Raw genomic sequence first — 26,394 nt, forward strand, 5'->3', positions numbered from 1 at the left:
AGAGTCAAAGTAATAGAAATAATAAAAGAGAGGTAAAAGCCTCTTATATATGCAAAAAATGGAACAGAAACAACATTTAAAGAGGTAATTATTGAGAATTTTCCAGACTAAATGAAAGATACTAATCCATAGATTCAATAATCCCAATTTATTCTCACTTGGATAAATAAAAAGAAATCCACACCTAGCTAAATTGTATTGAAATTATAATAAGAAAAATAAAATATTTTCAAGGCAGTTAGATATCTTCACGGCAACAACAATTAGACTAAAAGCCAACTTTTCGACAGCAACACTGGAAGCAAGAAGAATCTAAGGAATTTTTGTCAATATGCTGGAGAGGAAACACCTATTAATCCAGAATTCTGTACCCAGTGAAATTATCATCCAAGGGTGGGGACAACATAAAGACATTTTCAGAAAATACCTGTTATACAATAAATGGATTAGAAGCTCTGGTTAAAAGACAAAAATTATCAAATTAAATTTTTAAAATATTCACCTATAAGTTGCTTACAAGAGATATATTTAAACATAAACCACTGAAAGTAAAATAAAGTATGAAAAAGTTATAATGCAAAGGGATTAAACAATAGCTGGTGTGGCTATAATAATATAAGCAAAATAGACATAAGGGCAAAAAAAAAAAATCCTAGAACAAAAAGCCACTGCCTACTGATAAGTTAAATTTACCATGAAGATATCTAAATTTGTAAGTTAATAAAATCACATCCTCAAAGTATATAAAGAAAAACCTTACAGAACTATTAAAAAGATATAATAATTTCAGAAATAAAGATTAAATTATAAGGAGTATAGCACCTGGATAGACTATTTTACCCTTATTTAAACATACTTTTGCTACAAACTAATGATGTACTATATGGTGACTAACATAACATAATAAAAAAATAAATAAAAAAATAAAATACTATTTTCACTCTCAAAAAAATAAAAAACAAAAGTAAATATTAGTATTATTATTACTAAAAAAATAAACATACTTCTGTTGAATAAATTGATATAGTAGATTAAAAATATCTGTGAAGTTATACAATAGGGATTGGCAAATTTTGACATGTAGAGCAAATACGGCTTGCTGTCTGTTGTTGTAGTCTGTGAAGTAATGCTTCTTTTGACATTTCTATATAATTAAAAAATCAAAAGAATACTATTTTGTGATACATGAAAATTATATGAAATTCTAATTTTAGCATCCATAAATAAGTTTTATTTAAATCCAATACACCATGTTCATTTAATTATGTATGGTCTGTGGCTATTTTCATGCTACAACGGCAGAGGTGAGTAGTTGTGACAGGGACAATATGGCTCATAAAGTCTAAATAAACACTGGGTGTTGTACACAACTAATGAATCATTGAACACTGCATCAAAAACTAATGATGTACTATATGTTGGCTAACTGAACATAATAAAAAAAAATTTACTATATTGCCCTTTGCAGAGAAGTTTGCTGAACTTGAAAATAGATTGGATAACACACCTAACAGTTTTGATCTAACAGTTATAAAGAGAACACTATACTCAATAACTGCAGGATACATGCCCTTTTCAATCATACACAGACTTTTTTAAACACTTGCCCATATTTGAGGCTATACATCATGTTTCAACGAATTTCAAAAAATTGGTTAAAAATCGATTATTAAAAAATCCTAGAAACACTTCACAGTTTTGGAAATTTAGAAACATGTTTAAGTAACTTGTGGGTCAAAAAGGAAGTCATTATGGAAATTAGAAAATATTTAGAGCTAAAAAAATAATGAAAATACTAAATAGTATTTCTTGTGAGATGGGAGAAGCACTTCTGGAATGGCAAGAAAGGACCTTCAAAAAGCCATTCTTCCAACAAAACAGTGAGAACACTGGAAAAAAAAAATCAAAATCAACTCTATGGGGCGCCTGGGTGGCTCAGTCGTCAAGTGTCTGCCTTTGGCTCAGATCATGATCCCAGGGTCCTGGAATCGAGCCCCGCATCGTGCTCCCTGCTCAGTGGGAAGCCTGCTTCTCCCGCTCCCACTCCCCCTGCTTGTGTTTTCTCTCTTGCTGTGTCTCTCTGTCAAATAAATAAATAAATAAATAAATAAATAAATAAATAAAATCTTTAAAAAAAACCCCAACTCTTTCAGAACTCTGGAAATAAACCAAAGAATTGCAACAATCAGCTGAATCTCAGGAAGAACCACTGCTTTGTGGTGTTACAACTTGCCCGATTCTCATCCTCCATCTTCCCCATCTCCAACTGTGCAGGAGCCTTGAAAAACAGTAGCCTTGGAATCACAGTAGCTGTGAAAGCCAACAGTGTGGCAGCTGCTGGAGGGGGCCAATAGGCCTGGAATTCTCCCTAAAAGCCCCATTCCTAGAGACTCATCATTGTTTGCTCTGAAAATTCCCCGAAAATCCTCACTCTGACCTGAATCAGAATTCACTCACTGTAAACAGCCTTATGCTGGGGCCCTTGTTGAAACAATCGGTGGCCATTAATCATCATGTGGCTGTCTCAGGCAGCAATAATAGTTGGGGCAAACAAGAGGCTGACCTAAAAACTTGAAAAGCTGGAGAATGAGATGACTGTAGGGACTTTGAAAAACTCTGACATTTTCCTGTGGCCAGATGAATGTGTAGGATTGTACTCATGTCCAGGAAAGACCTGAGAAACACCGAATCTCTCACCTTTGGCTGACCTTGAGGCTAAGGCTAGGGTTTAAACTGTGAGAGTGATGAAGGAATGCCCCAATAAGCTCCCTTGGCAAAGGCTGGGAGACTTTTTGGCTTGAGGCATGTAAGTGAATCCCCACCTAATCACTAGCTGATCACTAAGCTAATACAGCAGAGACTTTAGTAGCCACACAGGACAAAGGAGAAAGACTTGCAAGAATAAGTTCAGGAAAGTCACTAAACAAACAGCAATGACAGCAACAACAACAACAAACACCGGGGGCTGGGATCTTATTTCCAAAGTTGCTGCAAAGCAAAAGATATTGGAGTAAGAAAGTTCAAGGTTTCACGATACAAGGCCAAAATACAAAAATTCAATTGTATTGGTGTACACCATCAATGAACAACCCCAAAATAAAATAATTCCATTTATGATAGGATCAAGAAGAATAAAACACTTAGGAAAACTTAACAAAACAATTGCTAATAATTGTATACTGAAAACTATAAAAAAGTGCTGAATGAAATTAAAGAAGACCTAAATAAATAAAAAGATATCCCTAGTTCATGAATTAGAGACAATATTGTTAAGATGTCAATGCTCTCAAAATTTATCTACATGTTCAGTGGAATCTCTATAAAAATCCCAGCTGCCTCTTTTGCAGAAATTAACAATCTGATCCTAAAATTCATACAGAAATGCTAGAGAACCAGAATAGTCAAAATTACATTAAAAAAGTAAAACAAACGTGGGTGACTCAAACTTATAAAGCTATAGCAGTCAGGACAATGAGATGTTGGCAAAAGGATAAACATATAGATCAGTGGAGCAGAAATAAGAATCCAAAAATAAACCTTAACATTTATGGTTAATTGATTTTTGACTGAGGTGCCAACCCATTCAATGGGAGAAATAATTGTCTTTTTAATAAACTTGAAAGAATGAATTTGGACCCCTATCTCATATCATATAAAAAAATCATATAAAAATGGATGTACAAGCCCCTAATGCAAGAGCTAAAAATTTAAAACTCTTAGAAGAAAATACAGGAATAAGTCTTTGTGACTTTGGATTATGCAATGATTTCTTAGATACAGTACCAAAAGTACAAGCAACCAGAGGGGAAAAAAAACAGATAAATTGGACTTCAGCAAAATGGACACCATGAAAAGACACCAATAAGAATATGGAAAGATAGCCCAAAGACTGGGAGAAAATATTCACAAATCATGTATCTGATTTGTATCTGATCAGGAACTTGTATCCAAAATACACAAAATATACTTACAACTCAAAAGTAAGAAGACAAATAATCCATTACAAAATTGGGGCAAGGATTTGAATAGACATTTCTCCAAAGAAGATAGACAAATGTTCACTAAACACATGAAAAGGTATTCAACATCACTAACCATTAAGAAGATGCAAATCAAAATCAAAATAGGATACCACTATTATGCCCACTAGAATGGCTCCAGACAGAAAATAACAGTGTCAGCAAGAATGTGAAGAAATAGGAACCCCCTCATCCATGCTGGTGAGAATAGAAAATAATGCAGCTTCTTTGGAAAACAGTTTGTCGGGTGCTCAAAATTAGAAACAGAGTCACTATTCTAGCAATTCCACTCCTGGGTATCTACTCAAGAGAAATGGAAACATATGTCCACACCAAAACTTGTACAGAAATATTCATATCAACTTTATTTGCAATTTCCCAAAAGTGGAACAACCCGTATGTCCATCAAATTGATGAGTGGATAAACAAAATGTGGTGTATCCATACAACAGAGTATTACTCGACCACAAAAATGAAGTGCTGACACAAGTTACAACATAGATGACCCTTGAAAATATTATGCTAACTAAAAGAAGCTAGTCACAAAAGGCCTTATACTGTATGCTTTTCCTTATATGAAATGTCCAGAATATGTCAATCCATAGTAACAGAAAGTAGATTGGTGGTTCCAAGGTTCTGGGTAGAGGGAAAAAGAGAGTGTCGGCTCATGGGTACTGGTTTTGGGGAGAAGGTGAGGGGAGAGAGGAATAAATAGAGCACAGGTTTCCTCCAACTCCCCCGGGAGGTAAAATTATTCTGTATGTTATTGTAGTGGTAGATTGACTACATTATGCATTTGTCAAAACTCTTAGAACTATATAACGCGAAGAACGAACCCTAATGCAAACTATGGACTTCAGTTAATAATAATGTCTTGATATTGGCTCATCAATTATAACAGATGTGTTTAAAATAAGAAAAACTGTGAGCCAGGTAGGGAGGAAGTGTAGGGGAATTCTGTACGTTCTGCTCATTTTTTTCAGTAAACCTAATATTGCTCTTAAAAAGATAGTCTATTAGGGTTTTTTTTTTTTTTTAATGTATTATCTTAGATGGATGGGCTTTAAAGAAATCTGGAGCACACCATGCTGGAGGCAGAAGCCCTTTGGAACCCAGCCAAGCTCTAAGAGAAGTGGTTACCCTTACATCAAGTTTTCTCCCATCAAAAAAGGAGGGGAGGCTTTGAGCTGGGAAATTTGAAAGCAATGAGGACGCTTTCATTCCCTTCAACCAAGAACCCTCAGCTATTACTAAGGAAAAGTCTATTTCATTAAATTTTGAGTGTAACCAAAAAGGGAATTCAGTTTGCCTCTAAGCAAGGTTACTGGTTACTATGGGGAGATGTGTGAAATTGACAAAGAAGATTAAATCTTGGTCTCAGATCACCTAAGTCCTATGAGAAATTGAGAAAAATTTGCAACGCAGATGCCCAGTCTCCAATCCCAGCTCTACCACTTAGTAGCTGAGAGACCTCGAGGAAGTTACTCCACCTCTCTGTGTCTCCATTTCCTCATCTGTAAAGTGGAATTATTAAAATATATATCACACAGAGTTGTTATGAGGATTAGCTGATTTAATATTTTAAAGTATTCAGAATTGTGCCTGGTACACAAACACACATCTCCTACATATAAAGATCTCTTAAAAATAAATATGAAAGTAATGAACATCCCAATAGTAAACTAAGAAAATACGTGAATAGAAAAATCACAAAAAGAAAAAAATTGATAAATGTTTAGCCTCCCCAATAACAAAGAAATGCAAAATAACATAATAAAAAGATTATTATCTATCAAATCAAATGGAATAAGATTAAAAGAATAAGGAAATCCAGCATTGGCAAGGGTATGAGGAAGCAGATATTTTTATACTGCATTGGAGGTAGGGATGTAAATCGAGAATATCTCTGAGGAGAACAAATTCATAAATTAGATTATGGCAGGCACGGTTGACTGCTTACTCAAGAGTTATCCAGCTTCATTTTTCCCTAATAATAGTGCTCATCTCCTAAAAAAAATTCAAAAATGTCAGATGCTTGTTATCCCAGCCTAGGTCCTTGGCCAGGTCTAGTCAATAGGATATAAGGGGAGGTCTGCTGGTGGGGGGGAAGGGGGTGGAATCTGGAAATGTTTTCCTCCCTGATAAAAAGAGACACTTGAAAGTTCTTGTATTCACTCTCTTTGCTTTTTGCTTTGAGAGGTATCATATGAGAACCTCACACCTGGAGCTGGTGTGGCCTTCTCCCAGCTTGCAGCTTGGAGGAAAAGGTCAAGAGAACCAAAGAGATGCCTAGTTAGAATCTTGACATCATTGGTCTGCTCAACTAACCCTAAACCAGTAGCCCAGGCATTAGAGCTAATGCTGTGTAAGAGTATATGTTCATTATTTATTACTAAGAGAAAAAAGCAGTTCATGAAACAGTGTGTAGTGCTGTGATTCAATTAAGATGTATACGTATGTATATATGTGAACTTACATGAGCATATTCATAGAAAAGATGAGAAGTATAAGATTTATTAAATACATTATAAATTGAGAGGCTTCAATTATTACCTTTCTTTGGAATGACAATCTCAGATGGTGCTGTTTCTGACTTTTGCTGAAAAACTGTGTCCATCAAGTCTCCGCTGTGAGGGCTTGGTGGCATTTCGACAGGAGGAAAAACAGGACCTGAATCAGGACTACTGCTCACAGCACCATCTGCAAAGAGAACCTGAAGGAAAAGCAGAAATTCTTACATTCTCAGAAGCAAGAAAGAGGCTGGTTAACATTTAACAGGGTGTATCAAACTGGTAGAGGTTGAAATTAATCCAAAGGAAAAATGCTGTTTGCAGACCTCCAGACTCAGCACAAAGCATATTATAGGATGGTGGCTTTGGAGCTCAGAGACTACAGCTTAATAATGAGCATGATAATATATTCAATGTTTTCCATTTACCTTCTATTTTGTTTCTTTTCTTTTTATTTCTTGTCTTTTATTGGATTGACTTGAATTTTTATTTTTTTATATTTATTTGTTTAATTTTTATTTTCTCCATTCTATGCAACTAGAAAATTACCCATTCTTTTTCAATTTATATAATGACTACATTTAAAATTTTATTACATATTTAAATGTTTCATCTCTATCAACATCTATCTCTAGAATGTGTCGTGTCTATATGTATCATCAATACATCTATCCAGATCAGTATCTATAACCTACCAATGAACATGACAAGAACCCCCACCAGTGCTGCTAATGAGAAATCTAATGTCCATCCAGTTCTCATTCTATAGTAGGTAACTGGTTTCCTTTAGGAAGTTTTGGGATTGTCTATCTGTGCAGTTCCAAAATTGCACTATGACATATCTAGATGATCTTTTAAAGATAATTAGTATCGATCCTGCTTGGCACTTGGTTGTCCTGTTTAATCCGAAGTTGTTTTTTGTTTTTTGTTTTTTTAACTCTGGGAGAATTCCCTTGATCATTTCTTTCATTATTTTCCCCCTTCACTCCCACTATTTTCTTCTCCTGGAGATTATATTTTTCAGATCCCTTTTCCGCATCTCTTTTAACTTTTCTCTCCCTCGTAATCCACTTTCTCACCTTAATTTTTCACAATTGTTTTCCTTCTTTTTTTTCTCCTTTAAAGTTTTTAACTGAAGTATATTGACATACAATATTATATTAGTTTCAGGCATATTATATATATACATATATATACATATATATAATATACCTGAGTGATATATATATATATACACATATCACTGTAACACAGTGATTTGACACACAATAGTCATTTTTAATACCTAAGAACTCTTTATTTTTTTCCACAGCAACTTTTTTTATTGTTATTTTGTAGACTGTTAACTCTCAAGTCTCTGCCTATGTTACTTTTACTCTCAAGTTTTTTGTTTAACAATTTATTCTTATTTTTAGATGTTATTTCTTTAATTTTTTGATTATTCTGTAATTTACTTTCATGCAGTTGGTTTTTCTCTAAGCCTGATGATTCTTGGGTGCATGGTCATTGTTCTCCTTGAGGATCCCTTTTCACTTCTTGGTGGTGTATCCTCTGATCACAGAAGCAATTTCCCTGTGATCACTGGGGAGGGATAGTACAGGGCATATGGCTTCTGGATATTATGACTTCTGGTTCCCAACCTCCAGGTTAGCAGGTTTTCTCTTGTACATGCTTTAAACTTTGCTCTTGTTTCTCCAGCAGTCTGGTCTCATCTGACTTGCATTTTCTAGAAATTCTCCTAATCTTCTGATCCATTGATGGCACATTTTGTTGTTTTCCAGTACTGTTATGAATTTATTATTTAAAAGTGTTTTTTAAATTATTCTAAGGTGCCTTGAGATGGGGAGGAGATAAACACTGTGTTTAGTCTGCAGTCTTGAATCATATACAGAATAAGTTTGTTTGTATCCTGTATTGCACAGAAGACTATACTATTCTCCGTTTGTCATTTTAAGTGTCTCTCCATTTTCAAATGAGTTATCCCTTTTGCCTACCGTAACACTGTTCTTTACCCACAGCTTGTTTGTATTTTACTTTGCAGCAGGAAGGAGTAGTATTTATCTAACATTCTGTTACCTGTGTGGATCCATCCAACATGTATTTCACAACTGTGCCTTGCCTGGTGATAACTCTTGATGCCTCCTGATCCACTGGTGGCATCACCGTTTTGTAGAATTCATAGTGCTTCACCTTCTGGAGGTAGCTCTGCCGAACCATAATGTCCCAAGTGGGTTCCGCATCCGCAACATTCTGATCTTAAAAAAGAAAAGAAAGACAGCCTTCCTGTGAACTGGGCAATGCTGTGTAGCTGGCATTTTATCTTTTTGCTTAATTTTTTTCATTCTTCTGTCTACATCTGAATAATGGGGCAGTTTTCATATCATGACAGATGGCCCAGAGCACTGGTGTTTTGCCACCTTTGTTATAGTCAAGTGTAGTAAATACGGTCAGCTACAAGTACTTAATAGGTACCTTTCTCCATGTATAACCCATTCTTCTAATGAATTCCAGGACATCCTTGGCAAAATTAGGAAGGAAGCAGATTTTTGCTGTCTTAGATGTTCCTTTTTTCCCTGTTGGTACTTTTCTCCTGCCTTTGAGTAAGCTCTTGCCCCTGCATGCACAATGCTCTCCTGGGATCTCCTGGTTGCCTGGAGTGCCAGGGGAAGTTCCTCAGGCTTGCCCTTCCTAAATCATTCATCATCTTTCAAAGTAAACATAATCCCCTCATCTCTAACCAAATCCAGACTTTCTCAGGGTTCTATTCTTAGCTGGCAATCAAGGAGAAAAGCACCTAATAAGTTCCTTCAAAAGAAAATATTATTATTGAGAATTTCTGGCATCTAGAAACTATTCAGTTTTTGCTAACTGAATACTTTCCTCTTCTCAACTTATAAAGGGGCTTATCAACACGTAATGATTTCAATGACTGTATCACGCTGACCGAAAAATATTTTGGAATGAGGGCCCTTCATGATACCCTCTAAGTCACAGAAGTATTAGTAACAATAACATAATAAGCATTTACTGAGATGTTTATATATGTTAAATGCTTTGTATATGTGTTTTATTCAGCCCACCTCAACAACCCTTTAAGAGAGACACTCTCACTTTCCAGAGTCTCAGATGAAGAAATGGAGGCTTGAAAGGGTTATAGCTTCTCCAAGGTCACGCAGTCAGTAAGTGGTAGGGCTTGGATTTGAACTAGTCTCTATGCTTAACTATTTTCTCATGTAAAAACAACAGCTGCTACCCTGACCAAAAAACAAACAACCTCCTCCAAATCTAACACTAGAATAGTATGCTCCAGATTAGAAAGTCTTTTCGCATTTAATACTTGTAACAACCCTGTTTAGTATATGACACAATTTTATCAATGAAGAAATTCAGGTGGAGAGGGGTTATGACCTGTCCAAGGTCACCCAAGAAAGCTCATTCTTTTTTTTTTTTAATTTTTTATTTATTCACTTGGCAGAGAGAGAGAGAGGGAGAGCACAAGCAGGGGGAGCAGCAGAGGGAGAGCAGGGAGCCCGATGCGGGGCTCGATCCCAGGACCCTGGGATCACTACCTGAGCTGAAGCCAGATGCTTAACTGACTGAGCCACCCAGGCACCCAGAAAAGCTCATTCTTCTTATACTGTGTGACCTTCCCTTCCTCTGTCCAAAGCTGACCCAGAGTAGGTAATGAAACTAATAATAATTAAAAAAACAGGTGAAATAGATATTAAGCTGGGGTTTGATTATAGGATCAAGCAAACAAACCAACAAACAAATATCGGTCTTGTCTAGAAATATCTCTGTTAGTACACTCATAACATCTTTGACTTTGACTTTGGAAGACCCTTACTGGCCATTACACAGTCAATCCCATCATGGAAAACCTGGACCACTAGGAATCCTTGGAAATAGAAACAAAGGTTCATGGTCTATTTTTCATATTGACAAAGCCTAATGAAAAACAAAATTGAGACCAGCCAGATCAACTGCAACATTTAGTTTCTTTTCATTTGGGTGGCAAGTAAACATGACCTTGAATTAGTTTTCAAAAGGTATACTCTTTTTCTTTGATAGATACTCTTTTCAAATATGGTATATGTAAAGGAATTATAATAAAGAGGATATTTGGTTGTGAATAAAGGTCAGGATCTACTGATACAACAAAACATTTATCAGATGAAGAAACATGGTCCAGAGATAGTAAGGTAACTGAAAGGGCCATATATAAAACTCAAGTCCCAGGCCAGTGCTTGCTTTGTTGCATCTGCTAATTCTACTGCAATAGTGGGCCTCCATTTAAATGATATTCAAATTCAGTCACTAATGTAGATGCCACATCATGTTAATTAAAGAGGTCCTACTTATACTTATTTAGTCATCTTAATAAGTTAGAGGCCATGTACAGAAATAACAGACTTTATAAAATTACATCCTAATATCTGGAACAAACTGATTTCCTTCAACCACTTAACCGGCATTTGCCTCCACTTACTTTATGCTCACTGTCCTTTGATTTGATCAGACCAGCAAATTAATGTACCTTGGCCCTTTGTAGAGCCAGGAAGATAGGGTCCCACCCCGTAACAGTTGTTAAGAATACTGGCTTTGCCATCGCTGACCAAGAATGACCTTTAATCTCTGCCACTTACGAACTGAGGGACCTGGGAAAGTTAATGAACCTCCTTCCTGAAACCTCAATTTATTTTGTAAAATGGAATTATTAGAACTTAGCTTATAATAGTTGTATATTTTCATGTATATTAAGTACTTAGTGCTGAGGGCTCAAAAAATGCCGGTCATTATTATTATTAGCCTATTGTTCGTTATCAACAAGTATGCTTAACTGGTAGAAGAATACACACACTGTCAATGGTGATTTAACTGTTTTCTACATGATTTTTGCCCCACTCCCTCTCTGCTCCATGCTGGCTAACACTCACCTGTAGACTCTTGCCCAGTGAAGGTCACCAGGAGTCCATTGGGGCAAGACACATTTAAGTTTTGGAAGGTAGGAACATAAAGAGTCTCTTGTGAAACAAGTTCTGGTTCTACTTCTTCCTGTAAATAATTTAACACATGAATAATTGTTTGTCATTTTCTAAATGAGCTACTGATGTATTGTGACTAAGCCAGCACTTGCTGAGTGCTTAAGATATGATTTGCCCAGGACTAGTGGTCCCTGCAATGGAGCCTATAAAGATGCATGAGTCTCTACCTTTGTGCAATTTATATTCTGCTCATAGAATGGCACACAGCCTTTTGAAACAATTAAATTATAGTACCAAATGGTTAGCACATCTCTCCTCCCAAAAATGAAGATATCAAAATTAATGAGAATAATTAGGAAAGGATCATGGAGCAGTTGGGACTCAAAATAGGCCTTGAAAGATGCCTCTGTATGCAAGTGTGGGTGCAAGGGCTGACCAACATGCCCACTACCTGCTTGGTATATCTTTTAAAGTTTGGGTGTTAAGGATGTTATACTACTAGGAAATGTGTCATTATTTTTCTCTAATAAGCATGCATTACTTTTGTAGTGAGTAAAAACAATTTAAAAAGATGTAAAAAGATTATTTATAAACTAATGAAGTTTGGGTGTGTCTACTTTAAAAATCCTAGTTAATTTTATGCTAACTATGCTGAATCCCTTGTTTGGTTACTTGTACTCCAGAATGAAAGTTATTTAATTACTTCCAACCAACCCCAAACTGAAATGATAATAATCATGTGTTTTTCCAGTTGGCTCTCTTCTGTTAGCCTCTGAAATCATTCCAGCAGATCCCCTGTTGCTGCACCTATTTTAACTAGTCTTCTACTGTTTATTTTATTTATTTATTTATTTTAAAGATTTTATTCATTTATTGGAGAGAGAGAATGAGACAGAGAGAGGGAGCATGAGAGGGGGGAGGGTCAGAGGGAGAAGCAGGCTCCTCGCCGAGCCGGGAGCCCGACGCGGGACTCGATCCAGGGACTCCAGGATCATGACCTGAGCCGAAGGCAGTCGCTTAACCAACTGAGCCACCCAGATGCCCTCTACTGTTTATTTTAACTAGTCTTCTACTGTTGATCATTTAGGTTGTTCTGCCTTTGTTACTAACAAATAATAAATCTGAATAGTTAGCCAAAAATCAATTGAAAACACAAAGCAAGGATGCCTGAGTGGCTCAGTTGGTTAAGCATCTGCTTTCAGCTCAGGTCACGATCCCAGGGTCCTGGGATCGAGCTCCGCGTCGGGCTCCCTGCTCAGTGGGAAGCCTGCTTCTCCCTCTGCCTGCTGTCTCCCCTGCTTGTGCTCTCTCTCTCTCTCACTCTATCTCAAATAAATAAATAAATAAAATCTTAAAAGAATAAAAACACAAAGCAAAATTAAGAGGAAAAAAATTATGAAGTCCTGTAAAATGAACAATAATGTTCGAAGACATGAACCTGCCATGACAAATTTATCATTACACAAAAAACCAGTAATTATCTTCCAACCTTCTATTATTGTCACTTTTTAAAAATTGTGGGAGAACCGATGGGTTTGCTACCAAATTGCTTTCAGTAAAATTAATGAATTATCTGGGGTTATTCTGCTCAACACTGTGAAATTTTTACTTAATAAGGGTCAAATGTCCTGGCTTGAGAAAAGTCATCTAGTACAGCTAAATAAACATGATGCAGAGATCAAGTGACATACAAACACCCTAACGTTTAAAGGGCCAAGGTCTGAAATCAGTATCTCTGATCATTTTTTAACATGTTTTTTTTTCTTCTAATAAGTTGAGAATTTGTACATTGTACAAACTGTACAGCTGTCCTAGGAAATTTTCAAGATTTCATCAGTGGTTTCCTTCTTGTCTGTATTCTTGTGATCTGTATTCTTGTATTAGGAACACGCCTGGAGTCAAAGCCTCTGTATGTGTGTGTGTCTGCGTTTGGTGGCATGGGAAGCAGAGGGTGAACTGCTCTTTGGCCAGAAGCGGGCTGGCCTTCAGTCCTTCAGCCCATCAATATCCAAGCCCAAGTCTACCAAATGGAAGTGTTGCCACTATTTAATTAGAGGTGTTCCTCTTTCAGTTGTTGTTTATCTAATGAAACTAAATAAAGTATTTAGAGATTGGTAGGAACTTAACCAACCAAAAGCAAAGAATACCCAAGACCCAGACTGGAAAAAAGGATGAACTCTTCATTCTGAGTTTAGAAAGAAAGACCTGAGTCCATTTGTATATGACAGTATGTCTCCTGGTGTAGGGATCCAACTCCTGTGTGCAAATCTCTTCTTGTTCATTCAAAATGGAAACTTCGAGGAATGTTAATGCATCTGCACATTAACATACATGTGCTGAAATAACACTGTTGGCGTAACTCGTGATTTTAAAAACGTTAAAATTGAGGGAGTAGGGTTTAGGAATCCATGGAAAATCCTTGTACCTTTTTCTCTTCCTCTTTTGGGTTTTCCTCTTCTTTAAGAGATTCTTTGGGTTTTTCTTTGCCTTTTGTTTTTCCTTTCACTCTGCCTTGAGGAACAGTCACTATAAGAGGAACTACTGTTGTAGTAAGTGCTGATGGGATACTCAACATTGTTTCCAAATTAGGATCCTTATCCTCTATAACAAGAAGAAAGGAGAAAACAAGTAAATTGGACATTCATATTTTACATGTTTGTTAAATAAATAGATAAATGTTTGCATCGCAAACACGTTGCCATGCATTTATACCAGTTGGCAACAATTTTTACCCTTGCTGAACATGATTTTTCAGTTGGATAGATTTCAGGGGTAATGTGGTTGATTTAAAAATCAGAATTGTAGTTAAAAAATCTGAGGTACTTAATATTTTGATATATTTGATTGAGTCATTATTTCACTTGTTCTTGCCTTCCCATCTAGATTGTGAACTCCTAAAGATAACCATCTATTTGAGAAATATTTATTGAGAGGTTCTTACATGCAACATGTTTGGAGCAGTGAGCAATAATGACAAAATATATATAAAAAGACCTTATGAAGCCAAAATAGTCTAATGAGAGTTATACTCAAATAGCTTTAATACAAGGACATATTAAATAGGAAAATAATAAGGGATACAAACAAGGAAATTCAGAAACGAGGTTTTTCTAGTTGAGATGATAAAAAGAAGTTTTAGAAGTTGTAAAAGATTGATTTTATTCTGGGTCTAAAAGGATTGTCAGAATTCTCAAAGGCAAGCTGATCTCTGAAGGAATTATGTCACAATCTTCTGAACATCACTGGCATCTTAAAAGAATTCTATTCTCCTCTGGGTTCCAGGATAATACTCCACCTGGATTTCCTCTTCCTTCTCTGAACAATTTTTTTCTGTCTCCTTTACTGGTTCTTCCTTTTTTGTGAGTTCTTAAGTGTCATTAGATTCCAGGGGTTTTCCATTTATGCTTTTTAAAAAATTTTTATTTTATTATGTTAGTCACCATACAATACATCATTAGTTTTTGATGTAGTGATCCATGCTTCATTGTTTTCTTATTACAACCAGTGCTCCATGCAGTATGTGCTCTTTATGCTTACGCACAGATGTTCTCAACTCTGGCTGCTCATAATAATTACTCATTGAATTTTTTATAAAAAGCTCAGGCCCCTATCATGACCCATTGAATCACACTCCCTAGGGATGAGGCACAGGCATTTATATTTGTGAAAAAACACACGTGATTGTGATACACAGCCAGGAATGAACACCTTTATTATATATAGTAGATCTGAGTATCTCACTCACTACTGGGGGTCTAACTGTCATCTACATGCTGATGACTCCAAAATTTACATCATAAGGCATGACCTTTCTTCTCATCATCAGATTAATATTTCTGACTGCCTTTAGATATCTCCCTCTGGTTGTGGTACTGGAGACATTTCAAACTCAGTAAGTCTCTCTTCTCCTAGGAAAGGAAAGCCTCCTATATACTTAATCTCATTTAATGACCAATCAAGCATCTCATTTCTCAAGTTAGACAGTGAGGTATTTGTATCTTCTCTTTTTGACTGATCTCATACATCCAACTAGTCACCAAGCCATCAGAAATTTCTCTTGAATGATGCCACTCCTATCTATTCCTAACTTACCTCATATTCTCATTGATCTCTTATTTGATTTTCTGCAGCAAGTTTCCAAACTGGTATGGGACCTCCAATACCACCACTTCAGTGTACTTTCCAAACTATCACTAAAATTATATTCCTAATATAAAATCCAATCATGTCACTTCCCATCCTTTACTTAAACATCTTTGATGCTCATTGATCTTATAGGGCATTCAGTGCAGACATCCCACCACTCCAGCTATACTCAACTTTTCACCTTTCTATAAAGATGCTATGCTTTTACACAATTTTATGTTTATACACAAATGATTCTTACTGTCTAGAATTCCCTTTCCTTGTTGCTTTGTCTGGATAGTTCCCATTCATCTCTAAAATCCCACCTCAGATATTATACTTTCTCTCTGAAGTATTTTCTAGCTGTCCCCAGTACTATGTTTATATATAATTTCTAGCACTTTGGCAGTTATTTCTCTATTTATTCTTTTCCCATTAGACAATGAGTTTTTTTAAAAAGATTTATTTATTTATTTGAGAGAGAGAAGACAGGAGGAGAGAAGAGGCAGAGGGAGAGGGAGAGAAAGAATCCCAAGCAGACTCCTCACTGAATGTGTGCCCAATGTGGAGCTTGATTTCAAAACCTGGAGATCGTGACCTGAGCTGAAATCAAGGGTCAGATACTCAAATGACTGAGCCACCCAGGTGCCCCTAGACAATGAGTTTTTTGAGTAGATGTACCATGGTTTTAGTCATCATTGTGGCTCAGTGCCAGCAAGATTCCTGACCCATAAGAAGTACAGTATATAAATAAGTGAATGGCATCCAGTTATAGGCAGCTGGAAATGCCTCCCTCTCATCCCCCTCCATCTACTCATTCAATAAATATTTATTGAGTACCTACTACTATGTACTATGAATTGGGTAACCAATGATGAAGGAGACTACAAGGAACTTGTAATGGGTAGATCAAATGAAAAAACCCTTAGGTACAATGTCATGTGTTAAGTCCCTGATAGAGGAAATATAGTGCTCCATGGGAACCCAGAATAAGGACATCTAACACAAAATGCCTCCATAAAACTCATACTTTGGCTATACTGCACAATTTGCCTTTCCATAAACAAGTCATGCTTTTATGTTATTGAGCTTTTGCACACACTATTCTTGGTATTTAGAATTCCCTTCCTTTGATTCTTTGCTTATGCAATTCCCACTCACTTCCAAAGACCCAGTTCACATGCTACTGACACTTTGTCTGTGAAGTCTTTCTCAGAGCAAGTAACCTATAAGCTGTGACCTTGAAAGATGGGAGGAAGTTTAACTGTTGCAAGTGGTGGTGCACCCAGCAGGAGGAAGTGTTCTGAGCAAGTTACAAAGCATGAGAAAATGGCCAGAGATAAAAGAAAACATTCGAGGAACTAAAAGGCACAAAAAGAATAGGGTAACCAAGATGTAGAGACTGGGAGGCCACCATTATCATTCTCATCCTCTAAAGCTGCGCAGAAAGCCTTCAGGGAACAAAAACCATATAGAACAAACCAGAGCAGATTACTTAGCTTGGCCCCCTGGCAAGGGCGGTACAATTCCACCCCACGGCAAATACACTTGAGAATCAATGCAACAGGCCCCTCCCCCAGAAAATGAGCAAGAACATTCAGCCAAGACCAAGTGTACCAATCAATGAGAACTGCAAAACTCCAGTGATAGGAGAATACAGCACATACATAGAATTCATGGCTTTTCCCGATGATTCTTTAGTCTTTCCACTTTAATTAATTAATTAATTTATATTTTTTTCCTTTCCTTTTTCAACCAATTTCTTATTTTATCAACTCCTTTTTAAAATCTTTTTTAATTTTCGTCTTTACAGTTACATTCTATCCTTTCAATGTATTTAATTTTATTTTTGTATATATAAGTTTTTCTTTCTTTACAATTTTGAGATGTAGTTTCTTCTAACAAACTGACCAAAATACACTCAGGAGATAGTGTATTGTTATGTTCTGTTCACCTCTCTGTTTATATCCCTTTTTGTTGTTTTGGGTTTTTTTTTTTTTTGCTTTTGCTTTTTCTTATCTTTTCATTTCCATTTTTACAATTACATTCTATCTTTTCATTGTATTTAATTTTATTTTTGTACATGCGTAAGTTTTCCTTTCTTTACAATTTTGGGATCTAGTTCTCTAAAACACAGACCAAAATACACGCAGAATCCATTGTATTGCTCTATTCTGCTTGCCTGTCTGATTATATTCTCTCTTTTCTCTCTCTCTCTTTTTTCCCTCCCAGTTTCTGGTCTCTTCTGATTTGTTTAGTGTATATTTCTCTGGAATAGATGGATCATTGTTGCCATTTTAATATTTTGTTCTCTTGTTCACCTATTCTTTTCTGGACAGAATGACAAGACAGAAAAACTCACCTCAAAAAAGAGAACAAGAGGCAGTACTAATTGCCAGGGACCTAAACAGTATGAACATAAGTAAGATGTTGGAACTAGAGTTCAGGATAACAATTATAAAGATACTAGCTGGGCCTGAAAAAAGCATATAAGACACTAAAGAATCCCTTTCTGGAGAAATAAAAGAACTAAAATCTAACCAAGTTGAATTAAAAAGGCTATTAATGATACACAATAAAAAATGGAGGCTCTAACTGCTAGGATAAATGAGGCAGAAGAGAGAATTAGTGATAGAAGACCAAATGATGGAGAATAAAAAAAAAAACTGAGAAAAAGAGAGATAAACAACTACTGGATCACAAGGGGATAATTCAAGAGATAACATATCATAAAGCAGAACAATATTAGAATAACTGGGATCCCAGAAGAAGAGGAAAGAGAGGGGGGGAAGAAGGTATATTAGAGCAAATTATAGTGGGAAACTTCCCTAAGCTGGGAAAAGAAACAGGCATCAAAATCCACATAGAGGCACAGAGAACCCCCCACAAAATCAATAAAAATAAATCAACACCCCAAAAGATACCAATCTCAGAGACAAAGAAAATCCTGAAAGCAGCTCATGACAAGAGGTCTATAACCTACAAGGGTAGAAACATTAGATTGGCAGCAGACCTATCCATGGAGACCTGGCAGGCCAGAAAGAACTGGCATGATATATTCAGGGTAATAAATAAGAAAATATGCAGCCAAGAATACTTTATTCAGCTAGTATGTCATTCAAAATAGAAAGACTGAAAAATCTTCCAGGACAAACAGAAACTAAAAGAATTTGTGATCACCAAACCGCCCTACAAGAAATATTAAAGGAGATCCTCTAAACAAAGAAAGACCCCAAAAGTAACATAACCAGAAAGGAACAGAGACAATATACAGTAACAGTTCCTTTTCAAGTAATACAATGGCACTAAATTCATATCTTCCAATAGTTATTCTGAATGTAAATGGCCTACATGCCCCAATAAAAAGATACAGGGTATCAGATTGGATAAAAGAGCAAGGCCCATCCATATGTTGCCTGCAAGAGACTCATTTTAGGCTCAAAGAAACCTCAGATTTAAAGTGTGGGGGTGGAAAAAACTTATCATGCTAATGGACATCAAAGGAAAGCTGGGTGGCAATCCTTATATTAGACAAATTAGATTTCAAACCAAAGACTGTAATAAGAGATGAGGAAGGACACTATATCATAATTTAAAAGTCTATACAACAAGATCTAACAATTGTAAGTATTTATGCCCCTAACATGGGAGCAGCCAATTATATAAGCCAATTAATAACAAAATTAAAGAAACATATCGATAATAATACAATAATAGTAGAGGACTTTAACACCACACTCACTGCAATGGACAGATCATCTAAGCAGAAGATCAACAAGGAAAAAGGGCTTTGAATAACACACTGGACCAAATGGACTTGACAGATACATTCAGAACATTCCATCCTAAAGCAACAGAATAAACATTCTTTTCGAGTGACCATAGAACATTCTCCAGAATAGGTCACACACTGGGTCACAAATCAGGTCTCAACTGGTACCAAAAGATTGGAATCATTCTCTGAATATTTTGGGACCACAGTGCTTTGAAACTGGAACTTAAGCACAAGAGGAAATTTGGAAGGAACTCAAATACTTGGAAGTTAAAGAGCATCCTACTTCATCCTAAATAATGAATGGATTAACCAGGACATTAAAGAAGAATTTTAAAAATTCATGAAAACATCTTCTTCATCCATTCATCTGTTGAAGGGCATCTTGGGCTCTTTCCACAGTTTGGCTATTGTGGACATTGCTGCTATGAACATTGGGGTGCATATGGCCCTTCTTTTCACTATATCTGTGTCTTTGGGGTAAATACCCAGGAGTGCAATTGCTGGGTCATAGGGTAGCTCTATTTTTAGATTTTTGAGGAAACTCCACACTGTTTTCCAAAGTGGCTGTACCAACTTGCATTCCCACCAACAGTGTAAGAGGGTTCCCCTTTCTCCACAACCTCTCCAACATTTGTTGTTTCTTGCCTTGTCAATTTTTGCCATTCTAACTGGTGTAAGGTGGCATCTCAGTGTGGTTTTTATTTGAATTTCCCTGATGGCTAATGATGATGAACATTTTTCATGTGTCTGTTAGCGATTTGTATGTCTTCTTTGGAGAAGTGTCTGTTCATGTCTTCTGCCCATTTTTTGACTTATTTGTTTTTTGGGTGTTGAGTTTGAGTTCTTTATAGATCTTGGATACCAGCCCTTGATCTGTAGTGTCATTTGCAAATATCTTCTCCCATTCTGTGGGTTGCCTCTTTGTTTTGTTGACTGTTTCCTTTGCTATGCAGAAGCTTTTTATCTTGATGAAGTCCCAAAAGTTCATTTTTGCTTTTGTTTCACTAGCCTTTGGAGATGTATCTTAAAAGAAGTTGCTGTGCCCGATGTCGAAGAGGTTACTGCAGATGTTCTCCTCTAGGATTTTGATGGATTCCTGTCTCACATTGAGGTCTTTCATCCATTTTGAGTTTATCTTTGTGTATGGTGTTAGAGAATGGCCGAGTTTCATTCTTCTGCATGTGGCTGTCCAATTTTCCCAGCACCATTTGTTGAAGAGACTTTTTTCCATTGCATATTTTTTCCTGCTTTGTCAAAGATTATTTGACCATAGAGTTGAGGGTCCATATCTGGGTTCTCTATTCTGTTCCATTGGTCTATATGTCTGTTTTTGTGCCAGTACCATGCTGTCTTGGTGATCACAGCTTTGTAATATAGCTTGAAATCGGGCAACGTGATGCCCCCAGCTTTGTTTTTCTTTTTCAACATTCCCTTGGTGATTCGGGGTCTTTTCTGATTCCATACAAATTTTAGGATTATTTGGTCCATATATACAATGGAATATTACTCAGCCATCAGAAAGGATGAATACCCAACTTTTACATCCACATGGATGGGACTGGAGAAGATTATGCTAAGTGAAATAAGTCAAGAAGAGAAAGTAAATTATCATATGGTTTCACTTATTTGTGGAACATAAGGAATAGCATGGAGGACATCAGGAGAAAGAAGGGAAAAATGAAGGAGGGGAAATCGGAGGGAGAGATGAACCATGAGAGACTATGGACTCTGAGAAACAAACTGAGGGTTTTAGAGGAGAGGGGTGTGGGGGGATGGGTTAGCCTGGTGATGTGTATTAAGGAGGACACATACTGCATGGAGCACTGGGTGTTATATGAAAACAATGAATCATGGATCACTACATCAAAAATTAATGATGTATTGTATGGTGACTAACATAACATAATAAAATAAAATTTAAAAAATTCATGAAAATGAAAACACAACTGTTCAAAATCTTTGGGATGCAGCAGAGGTGGTCCTAAGAAGGAAATACATAGCAATACAAGCCTTTTTCAAGAAACAAGAAAGGTCTCAAATACACAACCTCATGTTACATCTAAAGGACCTGGAGAAAGAAAAACAAATAAAGCCTAAACCCAGCAGGGTATGAGAAATAATAAAGATCAGAGCAGAAATCAATGAAATAGAATCCAAAAGAACAGTAGAACAGATCAATGAAACTAGGAAATGGTTCTTTGAAAGGATTGATAAGATAGATAAAACCCTGGCCAGACTTATCAAAAAGAAAAAGAGAAAGGACCCAAATTAATAAAATCATGTATGAAAGAGGAGAGATCACAACAAACACCACAGAAATACAAACAATTATGACAACGTATTATGAGTAAATATATGCCAACAAATTAGGCAATCTGGAAGAAATGGATGCATCCCTGGAGACATATAAACTACCAAAACTGAAACAGGAAGAAATAGAAAACCTGAACAGACAGAGAACTCGTTCTCTGAGGCCAGCATTACCTTGATCCCAAAACCAGACAAAGACCCCACCAAAAAGGAGAATTACAGACCAATATCCCTGATGAACATGGATGTCAAAATTCTCACCAAGATACTAGCTAATAGGATCCAACAGTACATGAAAAGGATTATTCACCATGACCAAGTAGGATTTATTCCTGGGCTGCAAAGGTGGTTCAACATCTGCAAATCAATCAATGTGATACACTACAGAAATAAAGAAAGGACAAGAAGCATATGATCCTCTCAATAGATGCAGAAAAAGCATTTGACAAAGTACAGCATTCTTTCTTCATTAAAACTCTTCATAATGTAGGGATAGAGAGTACATACCTCAATATCATAAAAGCCATCTATGAAAAGCCCACAGTGAATACCATTCTCAATGGGGAAAAACTGAGAGCTTTTCCCCTAAGCTCAGGAACCCAACAGGGATGCCCACTCTCACCATTGCTGTTCAACATAGCACTAGATGTCCTAGCCTCTGCAATCAGACAACAAAAAGTAATAAAAGGCATCCAAATCAGCAAAGAAGAAGTCAAACTCTCACTCTCTGCAGACGACATGATACTCTGTGGAAAACCCAAAAGACTCCACCCCAAAATTGCTAGAACTCATACAGGAATTCAGCAAAGTGGAAGGATATAAATTCAATGCACAGAAATCAGTTGCATTTCTATACACAAACGAGACCAAAAAAAAGAGAAATTAAGGAGTCGATCCCATTTACAATTGCACCCAAAACTATAAGATACCTAGGAATAAACCTCACCAAAAAGACAAATGTTCTGTACTCAGGAAACTCAAAATGGATGACAGACCTCAATGTGAGACAGGAATCCATCAAAATCCTAGAGGAGAACAGGCAGAACAATTTGGCCATTGTTGATAATGCTGCTATACACATTCCTAGCTATCTTATGGTTTTTGGTGCAATCGTACATGGGACCGATTCCTTGATTTCTCTTTCTGCTGATTCATCATTAGTGTATAGAAATGCAACAGATTTCTCTACATTGCTTTTGTATCCTGTGACATTACTGAATTCATTTATTAGTTCTAACCATTTTTTGGTGGTCTTTTGTGTTTTCTGTGTAGAGTATCATCTCATCTGCAAATAGTGAAAATTTTACTTATCTTTGCCAATGTGGATGCCTTTAATTTAATTTATTTATTTCACCAAGTATTTATTTATTAACTTACTTATTTTTGTTTCAAGTTTTTATTTAAATTTCAGCTAACATATAATATAATACTAGTTTCAGGAGTAGAATTTAGTGATTCATCAGTTACCAGTAACACCCAGTGCTCATCACAAGTGCCCTCCTTAATCCCTATCACCCATTTAGCCCACCCTCCTGCCCACCTCCCCTCTAGCAACCCTCAGTTTGCTCTCTATAGTTAAGAGTGTGTTTTATGGTTTGCCTCTTTTTATTTTCCCCTATGTTCATCTGTTTTGTTTCTTAAATTCCACATATGAGTGAAATCATGGTATTTTTCTCCAACTGATTTATTTTACTTAGCATTATACTCTCTAGCTCCATTCATGTTGCTGCAAATGGTGAGACTTCATTCTTTTTATTTTTATGTTATTATGCAATTATTCCATTTAAAACAAAAATAAATCAAATAAATATATATCAAACAAATATATATATATATATATCTCATCTTCTTTATTCATTCTTCTATTGATGGACACTTGAGCTGCTTCCATAATTTGGCTATTGTAAATAATGCTGCAATAAGCATATGGTTGTTTATATCTTTCCAAATTAGTGGTTTAGTATTCTTTGGGTAAATACCTGATAAATTGCTGGATCATAGGGTAATTCTATTTTTAACTTTTTGAGGAACCTCCATACTGTTTTCCAGAGTGGCTGCACCAGTTTGGATTCCCACCAACAGTGTAAGAGGGTTCCCCTATCTCTGCATCCTCACCAGCATCTGTTGTTTTCTCCGCTATTAATTTCAGCCATTCTGACAGGTGTGAGGTGACATCTCATTGTAGTTTTGACTTGTTTTTCCCTGATGATGAGTGACGTTGAGCATCTTTTCATGTATCTTTTAGCCATCTGAACGTCTTCTTTGGAAAAATGTCTATTCATGTCTCCTGCCCATTTCTTAACTGGATTATTTGTTTTTTGGGTGTTGAGTTTGATAAGTTCTTTATAGATTTTGGATACTAGCCCTTTATCAGATATGTCATTTGCAAATATCTTCTCCCCTTCTGTCAGTTGCCTTGTAGTTTTGTTGATCATTTCCTCTGCTGTGCAAAAGCTTTTTATCTTGATGAAGTCCCAATAGTTCATTTTTACTTTTGTTTCCGTTGCCTCTGGAGACGTGTCTAGTAAGAAGTTGCTACGGCTGATGTTGAAGATGTTTCTGCCTGAGTTCTTCTCTAGGATTTTGATAGTTTTCTGTCTCACATTTAGGTATTTCACTCATTTTGAATTTATTTTTGTGTATGGTGTAAGAAAGGGGTTGATTTTCATTCTTTTGCATGTTGCTGTCCAGTTTTCCCAGCACCATTTGTTGAAAAGACTGTCTTTTTCCCATTGGATAGTCTTTCCTGCATTGTCTAAGAATAGTTGTGCATCCATATCTTAGTTTTCTATTCTGTTCCATTGATATATGTGTCTATTTTTTTGTGCCAGTACCATACTGTCTTGATGGCTACAGCTTTGTAATATAACTTGAAGTCCGGAATTGTGATGCCTCCAGCTTTGCTGTTCTTTTCAAGATTGCTTTGGCTATTTGGGGTCTTTTGTGGTTCCATACAAATTTTAGGATTGTTTGTGCTAGCTGTGTGAAAATGCTTTAGGTATTTTGATAGGGATTGCCTTAAATGTGTAGATTGCTTTAAGTAGTATAGACATTTTAACAACAGTTGTTCTTCCAATCATAAGCATTGGAATGCCTTTCTATTTCTTTCACATTATAAATATTTTCAAATGCAGTACTTATAAATGTGAAATTAGGAACATTTGTTTTAAATGGAATAATTGTGTAATAGCTTAAGGATTAAATCAAGAATAAGGAAATCACTGAGGAAATAGCAGCAATATAGTTGATAGAGAGTAGAGTGTAAACATCTTAATCTGAAATCATGATAAGCTATGTTCAGAAGGGATAGGATTTTTTTAGTGAATGTGTGTGATAATGGATTTAACACATAATTTGTTGGGCAGAGAATGACTTCAAGTGCTGGCTTAGAAAAAAACAAATATAAAATCAAAAGACAAAACCTCAAATAAAGCAAAAATACTAGCAAATCCAATGGGCTCTCTAACTCACTAGAGTACTACAATGTTTTGCACAAAGTAAGAAAAAGATTATAATGACCCAATGGAATGATGTTTCTGCAGAAAAGGAGCTACATAGTAAGGCAGACTATTGGAGCACCATGATCTACACATAGTTTGAAGGCTATATAGCATAGAGATTATATTTGATTTTGTAAAGCTATTTTTTTTAAAGATCTTATTTATTTATTTAAGAGAGAGAATGAGATATAGAGAGAGAGAGCATGAGAGGGGGAGGGTCAGAGGGAGAAGCAGACTCCCCGCTGAGCAGGGAGCCCAATGTGGGACTCGATCCCGGGACTCCAGGATCATGACCCCAGCCGAAGGCAGTCGCTTAACCGACTGAGCCACCCAGGCACCCTAAAGCTTTTTTTTTAAATGTGTGTGCTTATATCCCTGTAAAATGCATGGGAACCCACAAAATTTCCTAATTGGCTCTTGGTTAAATGACATATTATTTTGTGGTTTGTAATGAAATAGCTTCCAGTTGGAGAATTTGTTCATTAAATGTGGGGTAAAGATATCCTTCAAGATGTCCAGTGAATGGCTCCTTTAAGACTGTTAAGTTCTGAAGCACACTGAGCAGTTCCACAATCATAGGATTCATAAAAATACCATTATCTGGAAAACCAAGAGAATTCCTTGAGAAATCATGCTTTTTTTGGGCACCAACTAACAGACTTATTTGCTAGTTAACAAGGATAACTGAAATATATATAATTTTATATGTATATGTGATTATATGTAAAATGATATATATGATAAATTCTGTTTCAAATGTCAAAGCACTGTTATTTTCTATGTATAAGTGATTATATATGTACATATATGTAAACACACACATGTATGTACACACTCACACATATATTCCCACCTTCCAGGAAAAGAGGGGCATTAAATCAAAATGTGTTTATCAACACGTGAGCATATTGAGGATGGGCAGATGCCCTTGGTCATGGGACAGTTAGCCTTGCTGTTGTGCTTATTTTACCTGGGGCCATTCCACTTGGTCCATAGTAACTTATTGAGAGGCAGATCCCATTTTCTAAGGTGGCAGAAAAAGATCCAAACTTGCTGACAGCTTTATTATCTGCATCTGATTTTTCTAAAAGACAAATTCAAATTAAGGACATTTCCATTTTATTAAAAAGAAATGTAAGCAAAACAGTGAAAAGTGGAAATCACATAGAT

General features: G+C 36.2%; 1 protein-coding gene across 1 annotated transcript in view; it reads right to left on the reverse strand.

The window, feature by feature from the left end:
* Positions 1–26,394, reverse strand: part of SPAG17 (sperm associated antigen 17) — a 214,437-nt gene that overhangs the window by 52,620 nt on the left and 135,423 nt on the right. Inside the window, exons 24-28 of the mRNA XM_021690132.1 lie at positions 26,195–26,308; positions 13,940–14,115; positions 11,461–11,584; positions 8,606–8,784; positions 6,573–6,732 (exon numbers count right to left, since the gene is read on the reverse strand). Of these exons, the coding sequence (XP_021545807.1) occupies positions 6,573–6,732; positions 8,606–8,784; positions 11,461–11,584; positions 13,940–14,115; positions 26,195–26,308 (753 nt within the window). The remainder of the gene's footprint in view (positions 1–6,572; positions 6,733–8,605; positions 8,785–11,460; positions 11,585–13,939; positions 14,116–26,194; positions 26,309–26,394) is intronic.

The sequence above is a fragment of the Neomonachus schauinslandi genome, chromosome 4, assembly GCF_002201575.2.
Source record: "Neomonachus schauinslandi chromosome 4, ASM220157v2, whole genome shotgun sequence".
Lineage (NCBI taxonomy): Eukaryota > Metazoa > Chordata > Mammalia > Carnivora > Phocidae > Neomonachus > Neomonachus schauinslandi.